This window comes from Penicillium lagena, assembly GCF_028827675.1.
Source record: "Penicillium lagena strain IBT 129212 chromosome Unknown utg000006l_segment0_segment0, whole genome shotgun sequence".
Classification (NCBI taxonomy): domain Eukaryota; kingdom Fungi; phylum Ascomycota; class Eurotiomycetes; order Eurotiales; family Aspergillaceae; genus Penicillium; species Penicillium lagena.
In genome coordinates, this window is record NW_026623227.1 from 2424779 (window position 1) to 2443773 (window position 18995).

Consider the following 18995-nt stretch of genomic DNA (forward strand, 5'->3'; position numbering starts at 1 on the left):
GAGACATTTCGTCTGACAATGGCGTTCCCCTGAATAATGCGTAGAGTATCATCGCAGCCTGGACTTCTCGGCAGGAAGTCGCACGCACGTCGTCGTAGTCGCCAAGGAGGCTGTGCAAGTCCCCGGTAAATTAGATGGCGACTCCCCTGTACCACCAGGTCCACCACTACTGCCGGTGGCCGTGAACTTCATTTTTTGTCAGACATCTTGTGGATTTATGTAGTTAGTGACATCCACAGAGGTGTTCTCAAAGAATATTCCAATCCGTTCACCCATTCGACGATCTAGACTCCATGTCCCCGGGTAGGCTAACGGCTAGCCTCTGTAGTTAATAGGACTGACTGTCGGTCGGCTCGATCTGCTTTGAAGGCGACTTCATCCTCCACTGCTCTCGCACAGACAGCATCTGTACAGCTCCGCTTTCTTGCGACGAGTTGTAGGATTCAAGACTCGCTCTTCAGGGTAATTAGTTATGCCAACAGTGCGGGAGACCAGGCAGAAGAGATACCGGGTGGAGACCATGTCAACCGCGAACGGGTCTTGATGGTACCGACCCACCACCACAGTTCCTCTGGTACCGCTGAGATAATCCCCGGCCTGCAAATCTCAAGGCGTCACTGACCCGCTCGAGCCCGCCACGCTCCATCATCCGCTTCCGGGGTCCAGTCCAGGACGCGCGTATACCAGACCGTAGTGCCGTAGTGGGCCATTTTTAGCAGAATAATCATGATTCAGTGAGATACTGGAATTACCGATCGAGCCAGAAGATACAATGAAGAAAAAGGACCAGGGTGTCTGTGGCTGGCGCTATGCCATACGGCGCTGCTCCACGGTGATTGGCGGTGGGAGGGGCGCCTCGGTAAAAATACGGGTCTGCAATACACATTCCTGTGCCTGAGACTGACAATCTTCGCAATCCAACTCGCTCTCGCTCCCTCACTTTTGCCCCCCAAACAAAATCTAAACAACGCCCCTGCTTCATCCGTCTATCCCCTCGCTCGCCCTTCTCTCTTTCTTTGCTCCTCCTGATCGACACTCCTGGCGAATACTCGTCGTGTGTCAACGCTCGCCCATTCTCCCTCACCCCCTTGGTCATCTGCCGCTCTTGCGACCTTCCATCCCTTCCCGGACGGTCCGTCGCCATTCACTCGCTTCCACTACCAGCTTCGAGAAAGGCCTGTAACCTCCCCCGCCCATCCTGGGACCGCTAGCGTCCGACGACTCTCGTTCTATACTCTGCGTCCGTTGTCCACCTCGCGACTCCGATCTTTGTTCGACTCGGCCGTTCGATGACGCCGTGAAAGAGTGACCATCACCCCCCGCGATAAGCATCGACTTGGAAGGGAAATAAAGACACTCCAGATTCGTGGTGTGATCCGTTCGGATATCGTTCGCATCGGGTCTGGCCCACCGCACTGGCAGAGCCCATCATATCCTGAGACTTCCGCATCCGGCCGTTCGCAACGTGGTACTCTGGAGTACCCGGCACCGGCTGTCATATTCTTCGCTCACCCTCCCCCCCCTCCCTCCTCGTCCCTCCCACCAGTGACTCGCAAGTCAACCCCTAATCACAATCCGCCATCATGCGGTTAATATCGCTTCTCACCTACTTCGTCGCCTTCCTGGCGCCGCTGGCGTCAGCGGTCGATTACATCGAGTCCGATGCGCTCAGTGTGTGCATGGAGAGCAGCAACTTTACGGCAACCTACTTCCACGTGATGTTCTATCCCGGAAACAAAACCTTGGAGGTAGATTTCAAAGGCGTGTCGGCAGTCAAGGGTAAGATCCTGGCTGATCTTTCTCTCACTGCCTATGGCTACACAATCGTGCAGAAGACCATCGATCCCTGCTCCTTCCAGGACCAGGGTGTGCAGTTGTGTCCGATGCCCGCAGGTGCCATCAATCCTCCCCCCATTCATATCCCGATTCCGGAGTCGACAATTCAAGGCATTCCTAGTAAGTCATGCATCTTTGCTCCTCAAAATTCCAATATGCTGACGAATGATCTTTGTAAGGTATTGCCTACACCGTTCCCGATCTCGATGCGGTCGTGCAGGTCGTCCTTCTTAGCAAGGAAACCAATGAAAAGATTGCCTGTGTGCAAGCTTCGCTTTCTAACGGCAAAACTGTTTACCAAGAATCAGTTGCTTGGGTTACCGCCATTATCTCCGGTCTAGGCTTAGCAGCCTCCGCCATCACTTCTGGGCTAGGACATTCCAACACGGCGGCCCACGTCGCGGCTAATGCGCTCTCCCTTTTCGGATTCATGCAGGGCCAGGCGATGATGGGCATGACTTCCGTTCATATGCCCCCGATTGTGGAATCATGGACCCAGAACTTCCAGTGGAGTATGGGAATCATCCATGTGGACTTTCTCGAAACGATCTGCACCTGGTATCAACGATCCACCGGTGGAACTCCCACGACTCTACTGTCGAAACTTTCGACCACCTCGGTCGAGGTTCTGAAGCGTCGCAAGCGTGACGTGATTGACCCGATGATGGAGACTATGGTGTCGTTCGCTAAGAGAGGGGTCTCCTATCTGATGAGAAGGGACAACTCGGGCACCCAAAGACTCGTCGTTGTCCGGGGTATTGGTCGTGTTGGATTCAAGGCTAACATCGAGGAAACCAACGTCTTCCTAACTGGTCTCATCTTCTTTGTGGTCTTCGTCGTCATTGTCATAATCATCGTCACCTCCTTCAAGTGGATCTGCGAATTGCTTGTTAAGCATGGTAAGATGCAGAGTGACAAGTTCCAAGACTTCCGGAATGGCTGGAAGGTGGTCCTTCGTGGCATTCTATTCCGATTGTCGCTGATTGGCTTCCCGCAAATGGTTGTTCTTTGCATGTGGGAGTTTACTCAGCGGGACTCGCCCGCTGAGGTCGTCTTGGCGGCGGTGATGTTCCTATCCTTGCTAATCGTGCTTGGATGGGCGGCACAGAAGGTCATTCGGTTGGCTAAGCGCTCGGTGATGCTTCACAAGAACCCGGCCTACATCCTATACTCGGATCCTACCTCCTTGAACAAGTGGGGCTTCCTCTACGTCCAGTACCGTGCGACGGCATACTACTTTGTTGTGCCAGTTCTATTCTACATTCTGATCAAGGGAATGTTCATTGGTCTGAGCCAGCCCGCCCCTGTCGTTCAGACCGTGGCTCTAGTGATTCTTGAGGCAGGCATGCTAGTCGGTGTCTCCGTTCTCCGCCCATGGATGGATAAGAAGACCAACGTCTTCAATATCTCGATTGCCGCGGTCAATTTCCTCAACGCGATCTTCCTTCTCGTCTTCTCCGATGTATTCAACCCGCCCGGCATGGTGTCCGGTGTTATGGGTGTCATCTTCTTCGTCTACAACGCAGTCTTTGCTCTGGTCCTCCTGATCCTTGTTCTGATTTCTGCGGGTTATGCCGTCTTCTCGAAGAACCCGGATACCCGGTACCAGCCGATGCGGGATGACCGTGGCTCCTTCATCAAGTCGCAAACTCAACTAAACACCGAGTTGGATGCCTTAGGTGCGACTGCCCGCAACGAGCCCAAGGGAGGATACCAGAACAACCCGTTTGAGGATGACCATGCGTCCATCTCCAGTGGAAATGGCGCTAGCGTTCACCCCCACGACGCTCGCCAGCCTCCTGCGTCGCCCGTGGACCCGTCGGTGCCACTCTTCCCCAGCACCCGCGGTCCTCCTCCTGGCTACGACCAGTACCGGGCCGCTTCGCCCTCGCCTCGTTACGATGGCCCCGTGGGCGCGTCGGCGCTGACGACAACCTACAGAGCTCAAAACAACTCAAGCCCATGGCAACGAGGAGCTGGGTACGACCACTAAACCTGTGGTCTCAGGTCTTCTTGTTTTGTGGTATTTCCCAAAATCCTCTGAGATGAAGATATGTGTTGTTTTTAGCGCGAGACTGCGGTGGTCTATGAATCTTCTCACTTGCCATCCTCTCTTCTGGGTCCGGTATCGTCGTTCTTCTTTTCTGTCCTTTGTGTCGTGTTCCTGGGTCTACCGCCACCGACTCGGTAGAATTCATTTTCCGCTTTCCTTTCTACCTGGCCTGCCATTTCTGGTGTGAGCCATATCTTTTCCAACCCCATTTTATCGCCTGACCTTCCTTATTTTTTTCTTTCTGTTTTCTTTTTTTTTCTCGCTCGTACGGCCCTTGTGGCCCGTGTACTTTTCCTTGTCTCTACTACCTACCGCTCGGCGTTCCTGTTGCATTTTGGGATGTGGAGATCGGCCTTGGTTGTTTGGTGGGCTTCACAGTTATCAGTGAAATAAGAATCTTCCTGCTTTGTTCAATCTTGCGTATGGCATCCTAGTGCTGGTTGGTAGATCTGTAGCATATTTCTACGCAGTGTAGAGTTGGGAGTCCCTGGTCCAGAGGTGACTGACGATCAAAATCGAATATTAAGCTATTAAGCTATTAAGTACATAGTATATGTTTCACCACTTGACGAAACACCTTTGAAAACAAACTCCGTGCTCCTTCCTGAGTTGAGTTGATCTATTAGCGAGACCGTACATATCCAACCACTCTATACCGAAGAATATGATGCCCACTCCATTCTTGAAAAGAAACCTGACCCGTCTAAGCCGGTGGTGCAACCTCCGCCTTCTTACCCTTGACACTCTTCCACTCCATACCAGCCGCACCAAGCAGACACAAGCAGGCCATGATAAGCGCAACCTGGAACGCCTTCATGAGAGCGTCATTATAAACAACCTGGACCGTATGCAAAACACCCGGGTCCTTGATCAGGGATCCGATCTGGGTGGCGCCCATACTGATCACCGCCTTGGGGTCGATGCCCCGAACCCCCTCGAGTCCCGAGACGAGGTTATTCGTGAACGTGTTCTCCGCAACGCTGACGAACAACGCGCCGCCGAACATCTGCGCGAACACAACGAGCGCCGTTCCCGTTGGCACATCCGATAAAGGCAGCACTGTTTGTGCCGCGACCAGCGTCTGCTGTAGACCCATTCCTATTCCCCAACCGTAGAGAATCTGATATCCGATCCACTTGCCAGTCGAGGTGTCGGTTGTCCACGTCGTGATCAGGCCCGCACCGATGGATCCCACCACGACGAAGCCATACATGAACGGGGTGTAGTACCCCAGAATCGAGACAGTCGCACCAGCAAAGATGCTAGCGAGTGTGACTGCAATCAGCATGGGCAGGGTATCGATACCGGAGTGCATAGCCGACGCGCCGCGGATCGCCTGGAACCAGATCGGGACGTAGTACACCATGATAAAGAAGGAAGCGCCAATGCAGACGGCAAACAAACAGCCAAAGGCAATGCTGCGCTGTTTCGCGATGCGGAGCGGGACTGTTGCGTTGTCGCCGGCCCAGAACTGAACTGCGATGAATGCAAGGACGAGGACGCCGAAGACGACGAAGAGCGCGATGATCCGCCCGTCGCTCCATGGGTATGTCGTGCCGCCCCATTGCAGCGCGAGAAGAAGACAGATGATGCAGGGTAGGAACAGGACGGTTCCCACCGGGTCGAAGATGGCGACAGTCTCGCGCCACGTCCGGGACTGAATGGGTGCTTGAGGAGGCGAGTTGAGGAAGAAAAGCAGCGCTACGGCGGTGACGCCGCCGAGAGGCAGGTTGATATAGAAGCACCAGCGCCAGGTGACGTGGTCAGTGAACACGCCGCCGAGAAGCGGGCCGACCACACTAGCGATGCCGTACACGGCGGTGATGAGGCCGGTGTAGAGGGGGCGTTTTTCGAGAGGGGTGTTATGTGCGAGGATGATCAAGGCGCCTGAGAAAAGCCCCGAAGCGCCAAGGCCGGCGATGGCGCGGCCGACGATGAGAACCGTGGAGCTTGGAGCGACACCGCAGATTAAGGAGCCGAGTTCAAAAATGCCTAGAGCAATCAGGAAGATCCATTTGATGTTGAAGATGGTGTACAAGCGGCCGAAGAAGAGCTGGAAGGCCGAGACAGTGAGGAGGTAGGCCGATCCGTACCAGCCCACGTCGTTCAGAGCATGGAAGTCGTCTGAGATGCGTGGGATGGCTGTAGCGATGATTGTGTTGTCGAGGGCGACACATAGCACCGCCAGCTCCAGACCGATGATGATGATTGCTAGCTTCAGACCTGTTGGATAATCCTTTCCAGCTTCGTTATTCCGGCGCTGTTGGCTGATGGTCTGCTCGATTGGAGCGGCATCCCCGCGGCCTTCATTTGAAGCGGCGGTTCTGATATTCTCCAGCGGCGGGGATTGTGTGGATGAGCGGCGGGATGATGCTACTGAGACAGCCTTCTCATTTAGGTTCTTCTCCGACGGTGCCATACTAGGCACCTTCGTGGAGGCAGCCTCGCTATCCATGACTGTCTGTATGAACGAGCCGCAGGAATGAGGATGTGGGTGCTTAGAAGAGAAGTTTTCCAGAAGTGGGGGCAACCATGGATTTTAAGAGCGGTCCCTTTTTCCCAGACTTGGAACTGATCATATCTGATACCACCGGACGAAAAATTCTCTTCGTTTCCGGGGTCCCAAACGGAATTAAAGGGGCTTAGAGCCTAGCTCCGCCGTTATAGTTGATGGAAGCACCGATCGGCAAGATTGTTGGCCCGAGCCAAGACCTCGATCGAGCCCTGAAAATTCCAGAACGATGATTGGAACCACCCAAGGAATCAGAAAGTCATGCTACGTATTTACCCAATCAAGCCCCTCATCAATAGCAAAGATGCAACAACGGACATGTTTTCGTCCGTTACTTTTCGTCCATTAGTTTTCGTCCGTTGGGCTGGATTAGTTATTACTTCTTAGCGATCATGATCGTCCGTTGGTTTTCGTCCGTTGGGCCGTATTAATTATTCCTTCTTAGCGATCATGACTCATTCGGAGTCGATACATGCATGATTTCCAAGCCTTCGGGGAAAGCAGGGACAACCATCTCTCAGCCATGTTTCCGACCAGGGCGTTTGCAAAACTCGGTGATGTCCCCAGGGGCCACATGAAATCAAAGCTAAAACGGGGAGCTCATACATGTAACCTTAGGAGGGAAGGAAGGATAAAGTTGCAAGTCTAGTACCTATTGGAATATCGATCTTACGATAGCAATTCCCTGCAACTACATTTTGATACAGTCGCAACAGCCAACATGGCACTGCGAGTAGACGCTTTCTAAATATTTTCCATTCCGTAGTCAAGGGATGATCGTATGTATTATACAGCAGTAGTGGAAAGTTCAACACCGTAGGTATGATGTTTTTTTTTCATCTGACACCCCCTCAATTCAACCCTTGCCTTTGAAAACGTCATGTTTTGATCCCGACTATTCATACCAGACTCCGTCCTTAAGGCAGTCCAGAAGGAAGCTTCACAGTTAGTGCTCTCTCCCAGTATTGGCATCGGGTAGAGGAGCGGGTATTCAGTGAAGGAAGAAGTGCAAGAACGGAAAACGATATAGAGACGGAAGCGAAAAGAAAAAAGAAAGCAGGAACACCTAGCCCAAACAGGAAACACCAAACAAAGAGACCATCACCACCTGTCTCCTGATCCCGGAGGTGGACCGTATCCTTCTGAGCCCCGGGGACCAGTCGGCGGCCCACGTGAGCCAGGTCCGCCGGGAGGAGGGCCTTGGCCGTGCTGATCCGGCATCTGCGGGGGAGGGAATCCGCCCGGCCCACCAGGAGGGGGAATTTGGAAGTTTGGGGGAAAGCCACCTGGCGGCGGCGGAAATCCTGCACCGGGGGGCATGTTGGGGAAGGGTGGTGGCGGGAAACCTCCAGTAGGAGGGTGCCGCTGGCATTTGGGGGGAATGGCGGAGGGAAAGGAAGACCATGGCTACCCGGTGCTATTGAGCGAGTGTCAGACAAAATATTCACGGTGTGGAGGGTAAGAAAACCTACGAGGCAGCATTCCTGGAGCTCCGGGGGCACCTGGAGGAGGGATTCCGAAGGGCGGAGGCACTTGACCTGGTTGACCTGAGGAAAGCTAGGTCAGTATGCTTCTACGAAAAAGCAAGCTTGTAGCATCATACCAGGAAAGCCGAATGGCGGCGGGAATGCTCCCGGCGGAGCGAGGGCGGGATTCGGAGGAAGTTGTCCCTCAGCAGCGTAGGAAGAGGTGATCGAATCGATGACCGACTGTGCTTTTTCCTGACCGATTTCTGTGAACGAACTGTCAGCCGAGTTCGAGAATAATTCTGTATTCCTCCAAGAAAAATGGCGAGGGGCACACTCAAAAGACGTACGCTGATAGTACTCCACGACGTTCCGCAAATGGTTTCGGCCTGAATTATGCGCCTTGCGCACGCTCATCGAGTCGTGCGTGAGGTAGACATCGCAGTAGTCGCCTATATATCCAACACATACGTCAGTATTCTGCCAACTTCACATAGGTTGCTATTGCAAGTTGATTGGTTTCATAGGGGGACTTGTCGCATTGCGCTCTCGCAGAGGCAGGTTGATACGGCACAGCTCGGTCGTTCGCGGGGAGAAGAAAGAAGAAACCTACAGAAGAGTGCAGTGAAGGTCAGCTTGCAGATCCAAGTATTGATGAATGAGGGGGTACTTATATTTCGGCATCTTGTCCGTTTCTCTACACGGGCTTTGCTGTCGACGCGGGAGGAGGAAAATCCCGTTCGGGAGAAGCGGCGGTGTTGGGAGGACGCAATCAGGAAGCGAGGTGCGACGGCAAGTTAAGGATAGTCGTTCCAGCAGAGAAATGAAGCAAAACTTGAGTGTGGAAGCTGCAGCAGGAGAAGGGGCAAGACTCGCTGGTGGTCAACTGCTCAAAGTGGTTAGGGCGGTGAGCCACGGCAAAATCGGGCTTGATCTACATCCGTCTCAGACACCAAGCTCAAAAGCTATTTAGTCAAGGATGACATTCGTTCTCAAACCAAGAATCAGCGAGACACATTTAAGTAATATGGCCTAGAGCTGTTCACGATGCGATATCGTTAGGTTTTTTCATTATCGTATATCGTATCGTTAGACTAAAGTCTCTGCGATAATTATCGCACGATAATATCGTCGAGACTGCATATCGTGAACAACCCTGGGCGACCATTCCAAATATTCTTTTCAAATAATATTTATTGACCGTCAGGATCTTGGCCATAAAGCACGAGGGAGCAGTGCTCAAAGTGGGCTGAAGAACCAAAGGGATTGAATACGCCACGGTTGGTCCGGAGCCTGAGGGAAGGATCATTCGTGGCACAACAGGCATTGGTCGGGATATATCCTCCTGATGCTAGTTAGTCGTCTTATTCTCAACTCACTTGATTATCGGAGTCTAGCCAATACTATTAGTTCCTTCTCGCCCACAATCATTTGACTGAGTGACTATTGACAGCGTAAGTAAAAGCATTGATGAAAAGTTAAACCAGTGCCCTATCATTTCACCTATCACGTACCTGTTGTTTACCAATATATCCTTTGTTCATTAAACAAGCCGTCGCTCTAGCGTCTGTCACCATCTGTAGCGGATACATCCTAGTTAGAGACGTGCGGGCTTGGTCCGCTTCATCACCCAGAATCGTTGCACTGTCTGTTGGCCTCACCGGTATGGTGTGTGCAGTAAACTTTTGAGATTCTGTGGATAGTCACTGTCATTCGCGTCGGTATGGCGCCACGATGGCAAGCTGACCCACCGTGAGAAAAACGGCTCTACCCGCGGCGGGGATTCATCCCGTGCGCAGCATATAAGGCGCATATTGGCTTCCAGCGTGGAAGATAGTTGGTCAGAGAGGGTTGCTCTCTATCATGTTCTCGCCAGTGTCCAGATTTGAGAAGTCGGCGTTCCAGGCCACCCTCTTGGCTTCCTCGTACCCCCGCACGCGCTCTGGGTTGATTTGCCAAGTCCAAAACAAACAAGGATGACGTGGAAACACTCAATCCCAGAAGTCTGGTCTGCCAATCACTGCGAAGTTCGCAGTCTATTCCGTACAATCTCATTCATCATCCCTGGCCTTTTGGGCTATGTAGAGTGGTGCGGAACCGGTGGGCAACCGAGGGGGGAAAACTTACCCCCTCAGAGGCTCCTGCAAAAGGTCAATGGCCCTACGGGTGGAAGAAATTAAAAGAGTGTCAGCAATTGCCATTTGCAATTAGTAGCTCCTTTCTTTCAATTCAACCCGGTCACATCTCCAATCCCCTTGCGGTCGCCATGTCCTTCTCTTTTTTGCTTTTGAGCTTGATAATAGGAGCGCTTCTGCTCTATGCCACCAAAGTCCTGTTCACGCGCAATAAGGCTAATGGGCCGCTGCCACCGGGCCCATCGCCGAAGCCAATTATCGGTAACATCTCAGATCTGCCGCCTCAGGGAGGGAAAGATTGGACGTACTGGTTGAAGCACAAGGACCTCTATGGTAGGGTCACTACGAGCGCAATACGTGAATCCGTATGGACTATGTCCTTCAATTGACACACTCACGTGTTTTCAGGACCTATCAGTTCTATCACAGTAATGGGCCAGACCATTGTAATTGTCAACGAATCCCGAATCGCGACAGAGCTTCTCTCTAAACGCTCTGCACTATATTCCTCGCGGCCAAACTTGGTCTTTGCATCAGAATTGTCAGTCCTCGAGTGCAGTACTACCATTTTCAACCGCTTAAATTCCATTGACTAGGGTGGGCTGGGAGCATATTTTGGCAATGCAGACATACTCAGATCGATTCCGTGCGTATCGCAAAGCCATTCAACCCTACCTCGGGTCGGAGACAACGGTGGCCCAGTACAACACCTTGCAGGAGACAGAGGCTCACCGGTTTCTGTTTCGTGTGTTGAATGATCAGGCAAGAATTGCAGAGCACATCCAGACGTACGTGCCAAAAGGCAGAACCAGCATTGGACAGAAAGCTGAACTGTTTTTTTTAGGGAAGCGGGAGCTGTCATTCTAAAAATTGCATATGGATACACGATTGAGCCGCACAAGCGAGACCCGCTCGTTCATATCGCAAACCAAGCCCTAGAGCATTTCTCCATCGCTGGGACACCGGGTACCTGGCTAGTGGATATGATTCCGGCTTGTGAGTGGTTCTACAAATCTAGTAGATAATTATGTGGATCTCTAACTAGTGTAGTGAAATATGTTCCTTCCTGGTTCCCTGGAGCCAGCTTTAAACGCATTGCACGGGAATGGAAGAAAAACCTTGAAAACGTTGCGGATAAGCCGTATGACTTTGTTCGGCGGCGTAGGGATGCTGGCAAACATGAGCCTTCTTACCTTGCCAATCTTTTCAAAGAAGAGGGATATCCAGTCTCTGGAACCGAGAAAGAGCTCGTCGCGAAATGGACTGCTGCTTCCCTCTATACGGGTGGGGCCGATACGGTAGGATTTGCTTCTGGTTGGCATGCAGTTCCAGCTGATGAATTACAGACTGTTTGTGCAATTGAAATATTTCTTTTGGCCATGACCATATACCCAGAGGTGCAGCGCAAAGCACAAGACGAGCTTGACCGAGTATTAGGAGCTGGCAGACTTCCCAAGGTGGCGGATCGTGCGAGCCTTCCATATATCGACGCTGTCGTCAAAGAAGTCCTCCGTTGGCATCCTGTAGCACCAATGGGGATTCCTCACATGTCAGTTGGGGATGATATATATGAAGGCTACTTCCTTCCTAAGGGTTCCTTGGTTATGCCTAACATTTGGTGAAGTCCTCCCCAGCCTTTGCTAGTATTTTGATGCTAACTGCCATGGCAGGGCCTTCACTCATGATCCGGAGGTATATCATGACCCCATGGTGTTCAAGCCTGAGCGCTTCCTAAGCATTGACGGCCGGGAGCCCGAAATGGATCCTCACGGAATCGTTTTTGGATTCGGGCGTCGCATTTGCCCCGGTCGTATTCTAGCTGACAACACAGTATATCTGAGCGTCGCTCAGTCACTTACAGTTTTCAATATCACCAAAATAGTCGAAAACGGCAAGGAGGTGGACGTCAAGCCTGAATTTCAGGCCGGCGTGATTAGCCACCCCGTTCCGTGGAAGTTTGACATCTCCCCCCGTACTCCTGCCCATGAAGATCTCATACGGTCAGTGGAGAAGGAACAACCTTGGGAACCAAGCGATGCATATGATTTGAAAAGAAGTTAATTATTAAGTATATCTATGCCACGAATGAGACATATCAAATGATCGATATTGGTTTATAAACAAGGAAAAGTGAATTTGATTGTTGGGGTTTGCGTATGGCCACGTGCTGTAGCCACGATACGCATGGACCTTATGAGGCTGAATTTATACGAAGGATGGTGGAGCGGGGTCCAAGGCCTCGAGCATAAATACCTCGCTGGCGCCTGAATCTTTCGAATCCTAGATTTGAGTTTCTGTCGCCCAAAAAAACAGCCCTCAAAGTGCTTCAAAGCAGTTTTGACACCCTCCAATTGCTGAGCTATCCCGACTGAATCCTCTTGTTCTTCCTTCATTATTTTTCGAACTCCCAAAAGGCGTTTCCCCCCTAGTCAATGATGTCTGCCAACCCCGATACTCAATCCACCCCGGAGCAGCACATTCCACTATATCGAGGTTCCTGTCACTGTGGCTTTATCAGATATGAAGCCCGCATCAATTTGAAAGAACCCATCCCCGAAAACCCGGACTGCGTGCTCGCTAAGTGCAATTGCAGCTACTGCCACAAAGTCGGATTGCTGATTGCGACGCCGATAAAAGACTCATTCCGGCTGCTGACGCCGCAAGGCAGCGACGACGATGGGAAGCCGACACTTCCGTTGTACAAATTCGGCTCCTGTACCGTTACACACCCTTTCTGTCCTCACTGTGGTGTGAGTTGCTATTATTATGGTTCGGAAAAGACAGATGAAGGCAAGAGTGTGCACTTTACCCGGATTAATGCGCATACCATAGATGGACGGGCGGATGGGACACAGATGGAGAACCTAAAAGATATTAAGACTAAATATTGGGATGGGAAGACTAATGGCTGGGACAAGGGTGTTAGTGAAGAGCCATGGGAGGGAGGCGTATGGTGAAAGAGAGGCAAGTCATAGAAATCGTGCCTCGCCAGTTTCCAGTCATCTTGTAATGCAATACTAGTCTTCTAAAGTTCAAGAAAACTATCCTACGGAAGCTAATAGGCTACAGAATAAAGAAAAGAAGTGCATAACAGACACAGTACATCTCGAATCCGTGTCACCACTTATACTCTTCCATTGTTTATAGAGCCTTTATGCCAAGATAAGAACGGCGACTATAGGCTAAGCCGCTTTGGGTAGTGCATAAAATATGAAAAAATATGAATTGGTATTTTTTTCAGCTTTCTGATACTCATTAAGACGTCTAGCACGAGGGCTAGGGATGGAGACTGTGCAACCAGGTAGTGGTCATTATAAGGAGGAACCCGATATCTTGCTGTATTCGGAATGGGTGGAGTGGGATTGACCGCTATTATGGCTACCAAAACTCTTGTGCAGGAAGAGAAGTATTTTCTTAAGGCGATAATTGCTATCGATCTCTCCTACGAAAGGCTAACACTAGCACGGGGAGCGGGGGCAATACACACCATCAACCCGCAAACGGAGATTTTTATAGAACGTATAGACGCAATCACTGGAGGTGACGGCCTTGATGTGGCTCTTGACTGCTCAACGAGTAGTATACCCACCGTTAGCAAAGATAGTCTGACCGGTAATCCAAGCACCCTCGGTGCACAAGAAGCGAATAATAGGGGCAATGTCCTCGACCATAGTCAGGCGATTATCCATGGCGCTTGATTTGTGGAATGCCACCGCCTCGGGGGATTCCTGGGGGTAGAAGAAAGCTAACGAAGATGGAATGTTTTAGTACATGTGGATTTTCGAATGTGTATGTAGAAACACGTGAAGAAGACTTACGGGTGTCCATTGGGCCAGGGGCGACGTTGTTGACGCTGACACGACGGGATTGGAGCTCTTTGCAAACTCCTCTGCCAATATATTGGTTGGGTTGTTCTCCAAAGATAGCACAGGGAACTTACCGGGTGAAGTACTCAACCGGAGCTTTGCTTCCGGCGTAGGACGTATAGAAGCCCGTGAATGCTCCCAGCAGTGCAGTGACGATGGTGATGATCTTACCCCCGTCCGATATGTGGGCGGCAGCTTCTTTGAGAACGAAGAATGCAGTCTTGGAATTAACCCTGTTCAGTTCGTTAGCATACCTTCTATCTCCAAAGAAGAGCTCGTAATTGGAAGCAGCATACGCAAACATGGCATCATATTCTTCCTCGCTGATCTCCACTATAGGTTTCTTGAGAACTTTGCCCACTGTATTGACGACTATATCGACGTGCCCGAAGTCCTTGAGAACATCCTGAAAGAGCTTGGTTACAGCCGCGGCAGAGGTTAGGTCGCCGTCGTAAAAGGCAACCTTTATGGAGGGTTTTTTCTTCTTTAGCTCTGCTTCCAACTTTTTGGCGTCATTCTTGCCGCTAGCGGAGTGATAGTGCAGGGCGAGGTTGGCACCGACGCCAGCCAACTGGAGAGCGCTCTGGGCACCGAGGTTCTTGACTCCACCAGTGATGAGGGCAACCTTTCCGGATAGAGCCATGATGCTTCCTGGATCTTAAGAATTGTAGTTGAACTAACAATGTTCGTCTAATTTGAGGAAGATCTGAGTTGCATGGTTCTAAACTCTTTGCGGACGACCGTTAAGTCTTTTATAAACCCGCATGTGGGGTCATGTCTGCATGTAGTCGACCATATTCTTGAAGGTGTTCCGAATGCAATTAGTTAATGGAATTAAACCGAATTTAAACTTCCACATAACATCATCTTAAGTCGAGTTAGTTGAGTCAGTATGCGTTCATCGTTCTGACTGGGCAATAAAAGGCATGGTACGCTCACCGCCTTGTGAAAAGTATAGCATTATTGGTGCAACATGTGGGTATCATCGACGCTGTCTGCTCAAGATGCCACCCTATCGACGCCCATTTCGTTAAATTTAGACCCGTAAAGACAAGAACGACATGAGTAAATCCACGGCTCGACTCTCCACAAATTTTCGTACGTCATACATTTTCGCGAAAAGCTCTCTCCACTTCTCCCCCACGATGTCGATGGCCAGTAACTGTTAGCAACAATCTTCGCATTCCATCTGGCCATACGCCCGACAAGGAGATGGTCAAATTGACTCACGTAGAGAGAAATTCCAACATAATGGGCAAGTTTGCCGACCGCAATTGTTTGGTTGGACACAACAGAGCTAAATCTGAAGACTACTTCTGAAATGTAGAGCTCCAGTGCCAGTGTGGCGAATTCGCTTTGGTTTATCAGCATCACAGAATTTGCCCCATCGAACACTAGTAAATATTTTTGGGAATCCTTCCCTTGTTGATTAAGATCATTGCGTTGCACACGCACTTTTCAAATTGTACCCGCAAAGTCCACTATTTGCACTTGATGAAGACCCCATCAGCTCCAGAAACCTGAGTAAGGACGACATCAAGAACGGTCTCAATCCCGTCGGTCAGCATCTCGAGGCGGATCTGATGGAGAGATTATCGACACGATTGGATCATAAAGCAGACTACGAGTGCTATAAGTCGCTCCCAGGCATCGATTTAATGGATTCTCTTATGCCTGAGATCTCCGATAACGGGATTGGTTATTCTTGTAGGGAGCGCATTTCGGACTGGGCTCGAGATACCTCTGACAGACAAATTGATAAAATGAGCGAGAAGACCGAAGGCAAAGATTCTATGCCAACTCCCGCAGCAGAAAGGGGAAGAGGGAAAGGTGGTGGGGGGGGGGAGGGGGAGGGGGGGGAAGAAGGGATCGTAAGAAGAAAAGTGGGAGATGTGACGAGGAAATTTATGAGGAAATAGATGAGGACTCGGAGGTGGAAGGAGGCGAGGGAGGAAAAGAACGCGACAGCGCAGGGGGCGAGGGTGGAAGAATGAGGATTAGGAAATTTACGAAGAGAAGAACTACAAGAACAAAACGAGACAGTGACGAGCAAGACCAGGAGGAAGGAGGAGGAGGAGGTTCTGGGAGTGGAAAAGGCGGTGGTAGATGGGAGGTGTATTCTCCCAAAAAAGAGTCGAAATTGTAAACAAATGGCGTCAGTTCTCCACGCTTACTGTACTATCATTGTTGAGTTCGCCTCACGTCTAGTAAACGCGGTTAAGAAGGATGCAGGGACTTACGGGACGGCGAATATTGGATGGCTGCAGGTCAAATTTGCCGGGTGTAACGCTGTCCAAGGTTGCGCGTTCTGGTCATCCTCGGACGTGTTGGTCCTAAGTGACAGGAAGTCGACTGTTCTTGCCGTGGTCGAAAATGTGCCGCCATTGCGCTCTTCTTAGGGCCATACGGCTAACCATGGCGGAAACGGGAGTTTGAGCCAGTCGGCCACTCCAGCGCAAAATTGATATCACACGAGTCCAGATAGGGTCAATTGTGTTAGCTGATCCTTGCCGTTCAAAATTGGCTGTCTGTGCTTACAATAGTACAGTTGGATCACATCAATGGAGTCCTACGGGATATTTCCTTTGGAATCTCCCCCGTGAAGAAGATATCAGAAAAGTCGGACTAGGATCTTGGCAAATTAAGGATAACAAGCCTGAAAAGCTGTCGACGTGTGTGGAATAATAGCAAATTTATAAGTGGTTACAGACGTCTTTGCGTTCCTAAAGTAGTAAAAGTAACGGTAAGAAGGCCTAGGCGATCATAAAATAAGACTTTACGTTAAGATCGAATAACCTCTTTGCCCCTGGAATAGACAGATCCGAAAATAGCATACTATAACCTCTACTGGCATTGTTTTCTAAAGACTTTGTTAACGTAGGCGGCGACTAAGTTAGACGACTATATATCTAGCGTAAGTATTTCGATCCTATGTAGTTTCACCTCGCTCATTTTAGAAGGGTCGCGAGCTATAGCATACACGTATAGGCTAGCATCCTAAAAAGCGATAGCAAGGGCACCGCCTAGGCCATCATCTGAACACCCGATTATCAGAACTTTCTTTCTAGGAAGAGACATTGCGAGACAACTAGACAAATCACAGCGTCGATTACAATTCAGCCTAAGTATTAACCTTATGTTAGCGAGACGTTTATTTAAGTTCCAAGTCAATAGAAACTTCCCAAGCCATTAAATATTGAACATAGGTACACGCGAATCCCATTTTGTTAAATGCATTCGTTTTGATCAACGTGTGGTGACATCATATCTCAACGCAAGAAGCTCCCCCCCCAAAATGCGTTTGAAGTGAACCACAGAAAGCTAAGTGGGGCGTTAACTGCGTTGAGTAAAAGGTTTCAAACTTTGCCATTTCATCAATACGAAGTTACTGGTGGCTGCTCTAATGAAATCGAATAACCCGTGATGTCTATATATTTTTTCTGGCCCTCTTGCTTGCAGTGTAATTCGATGACGAATATTGACGGCATCGAAGTATGCTACCGTGTTAGCTGTATAACCCAATTATTTTATAAATAAACAACAGCAGGATACTTAACTTACCCATTTCATGCATCTACTTATCCTATAATTTGCGCCTTGGCTGCAGTTGTGTCGTCGCAATGTCGGATCTGAACGTGAATATAAAACAACTTGTAAGATCACGGGATGTCTCGTGGTACCATCCGACAATGCCCTCTATGGCTCCGGAGAGCATTGAGTTACTAGAACATTATGCTGGTGTTTCGAAAAATGACATGGAAAAGCATATATACTCTATCGTACGTTATTGGCAAATGGACCCCTCCACCAACACTAAATTATCTCTATAGAGGGATGAGGCGTGGGATATCATGCCATATCCATGCATCGGAGCATTCATGTTTCTGACACTTCGACTCTGTGCACTACCCGAGTATCCAGCCTTACTGTCACGCCTTAAGAACGGCCACACATTTCTCGACCTCGGCTGTTGTTTCGGACAGGATATCCGGAAATTGATCTTTGATGGTGTGCCAGCTGATCAACTTCTAGGCTGTGATTATGAACGTAGCCTTCTGGAGGTTGGTTTTGCGCTTTTTCACGACAAAGATACAATGTTCAACCGCTTCATTGATGCGGATTTCTTTGACGACCATGGTAAGCTCTTTCAACATAAGCAGACCTTCGACATCATACACATTGCAATGTTCCTCCACCTAATGAACCGGCATACTCAACTGCTTGCGATTGACCGCATTTTCTCATTGATTTCGAAGAAACCTGGCAGCCTTATTATGGGATCTCAAATTGGTTCATTCCAGGCTGGAGAGGAACCCCTTCGTCACGATGCTGCTAAAACAGTTTTTCTGCATAATGAGAGCTCTTTTCAGAATCTATGGCGTGAGGCAGCAAAAGAAAAAAACCTCCGATTGAAAATCAATATGACTATAAACAAATCTCAAACCGATGCGTTAAAACCTACGATTGATGAGAAGGATGGAAAAATTCGAGATATATACTTTACAGGTCCGAAATTCAACTACTATGATTTCATCATAGAGCTTTTGTAGAACCGTGGCGTTCGGTTCCTGTGATCTATTTCGAAAAAAATTGTTGGCATTCCGACAAGGTCACTGTTATTTATTCTTTTGCGTTTCAACCACGCTCACCAAAATAAACTATAGCGCTACAGTCAAAATTTCTGATAACAATGATCAGATGTACAGTCTATCTAAAACTTGGAAACATTTACCGAGGTTCCGACTCGAAAAGACAAGAAGAACCTCGGACAGGTAATAGACGATGTGGAAAAGATTTGTGTGCAGGTATAGAAGTTGCCAATTCTTCATCTGTCGGTAATCAGCAATCAGCAATCAGCAATAAGCAGGTTACAATGATGTAGCGTGAATTTGCTATGTTAGGCTAGTTGTTTTCCATTTTTAGTAACCCCTAGTCCTACAGAGTTCGGGTTACCATCCAGTTTCCGATACGCCAGTCATTGCAATTAGGCAGACGACATAAGGAACTGATAAAATGAATTCTTCGCCTTCATCATCTGCGTGAGGTGTAATACATGCGTCAGTCAGACCTCGTAAGTGCATGAAAATACTCTTTATCAAAATTTACTACGTTAGCCAAAGATCGACA

At 49.6% G+C, this 18995-nt stretch overlaps 8 protein-coding genes across 8 annotated transcripts; 3 read left to right on the plus strand and 5 right to left on the minus strand.

The window, feature by feature from the left end:
* Positions 1-328: 328 nt before the first annotated feature.
* N7510_009118 (uncharacterized protein) lies at positions 329-710 on the minus strand (the record flags this gene model as incomplete). Its single annotated transcript, XM_056981043.1, has 2 exons — positions 329-453; positions 623-710. The coding sequence occupies 2 exons, from the start codon at positions 708-710 to the stop codon at positions 329-331; spliced, it is 213 nt and encodes a 70-aa protein (XP_056831252.1).
* An 873-nt stretch (positions 711-1583) lies between these two features.
* N7510_009119 (transient receptor potential ion channel family protein) lies at positions 1584-3829 on the plus strand (the record flags this gene model as incomplete). Its single annotated transcript, XM_056981044.1, has 2 exons — positions 1584-1956; positions 2016-3829. 2 exons carry the CDS (start codon positions 1584-1586, stop codon positions 3827-3829), a joined length of 2187 nt encoding a protein of 728 aa, XP_056831253.1.
* Positions 3830-4592: 763 nt separating this feature from the next.
* Positions 4593-6344, minus strand: N7510_009120 (MDR family MFS transporter; the record flags this gene model as incomplete). The annotated part of the gene is made up of 1 exon (XM_056981045.1): positions 4593-6344. One exon carries the CDS (start codon positions 6342-6344, stop codon positions 4593-4595), a length of 1752 nt encoding a protein of 583 aa, XP_056831254.1.
* A 1158-nt stretch (positions 6345-7502) lies between these two features.
* N7510_009121 (U1 small nuclear ribonucleoprotein C) lies at positions 7503-7721 on the minus strand (the record flags this gene model as incomplete). Its single annotated transcript, XM_056981046.1, has 1 exon — positions 7503-7721. The coding sequence occupies one exon, from the start codon at positions 7719-7721 to the stop codon at positions 7503-7505; it is 219 nt and encodes a 72-aa protein (XP_056831255.1).
* A 242-nt stretch (positions 7722-7963) lies between these two features.
* N7510_009122 (uncharacterized protein) lies at positions 7964-8284 on the minus strand (the record flags this gene model as incomplete). The annotated part of the gene is made up of 1 exon (XM_056981047.1): positions 7964-8284. The coding sequence occupies one exon, from the start codon at positions 8282-8284 to the stop codon at positions 7964-7966; it is 321 nt and encodes a 106-aa protein (XP_056831256.1).
* A 1849-nt stretch (positions 8285-10133) lies between these two features.
* On the plus strand, positions 10134-12959 carry N7510_009123 (uncharacterized protein; the record flags this gene model as incomplete). Its single annotated transcript, XM_056981048.1, has 8 exons — positions 10134-10335; positions 10411-10543; positions 10599-10790; positions 10847-10998; positions 11053-11300; positions 11349-11551; positions 11673-12002; positions 12596-12959. The coding sequence occupies 8 exons, from the start codon at positions 10134-10136 to the stop codon at positions 12957-12959; spliced, it is 1824 nt and encodes a 607-aa protein (XP_056831257.1).
* Positions 12960-13571: 612 nt separating this feature from the next.
* N7510_009124 (uncharacterized protein) lies at positions 13572-14511 on the minus strand (the record flags this gene model as incomplete). The annotated part of the gene is made up of 4 exons (XM_056981049.1): positions 13572-13747; positions 13821-13891; positions 13943-14101; positions 14165-14511. The coding sequence occupies 4 exons, from the start codon at positions 14509-14511 to the stop codon at positions 13572-13574; spliced, it is 753 nt and encodes a 250-aa protein (XP_056831258.1).
* Positions 14512-17557: 3046 nt separating this feature from the next.
* On the plus strand, positions 17558-18418 carry N7510_009125 (uncharacterized protein; the record flags this gene model as incomplete). The annotated part of the gene is made up of 2 exons (XM_056981050.1): positions 17558-17647; positions 17699-18418. 2 exons carry the CDS (start codon positions 17558-17560, stop codon positions 18416-18418), a joined length of 810 nt encoding a protein of 269 aa, XP_056831259.1.
* Between the last annotated feature and the right edge of the window lie 577 nt (positions 18419-18995).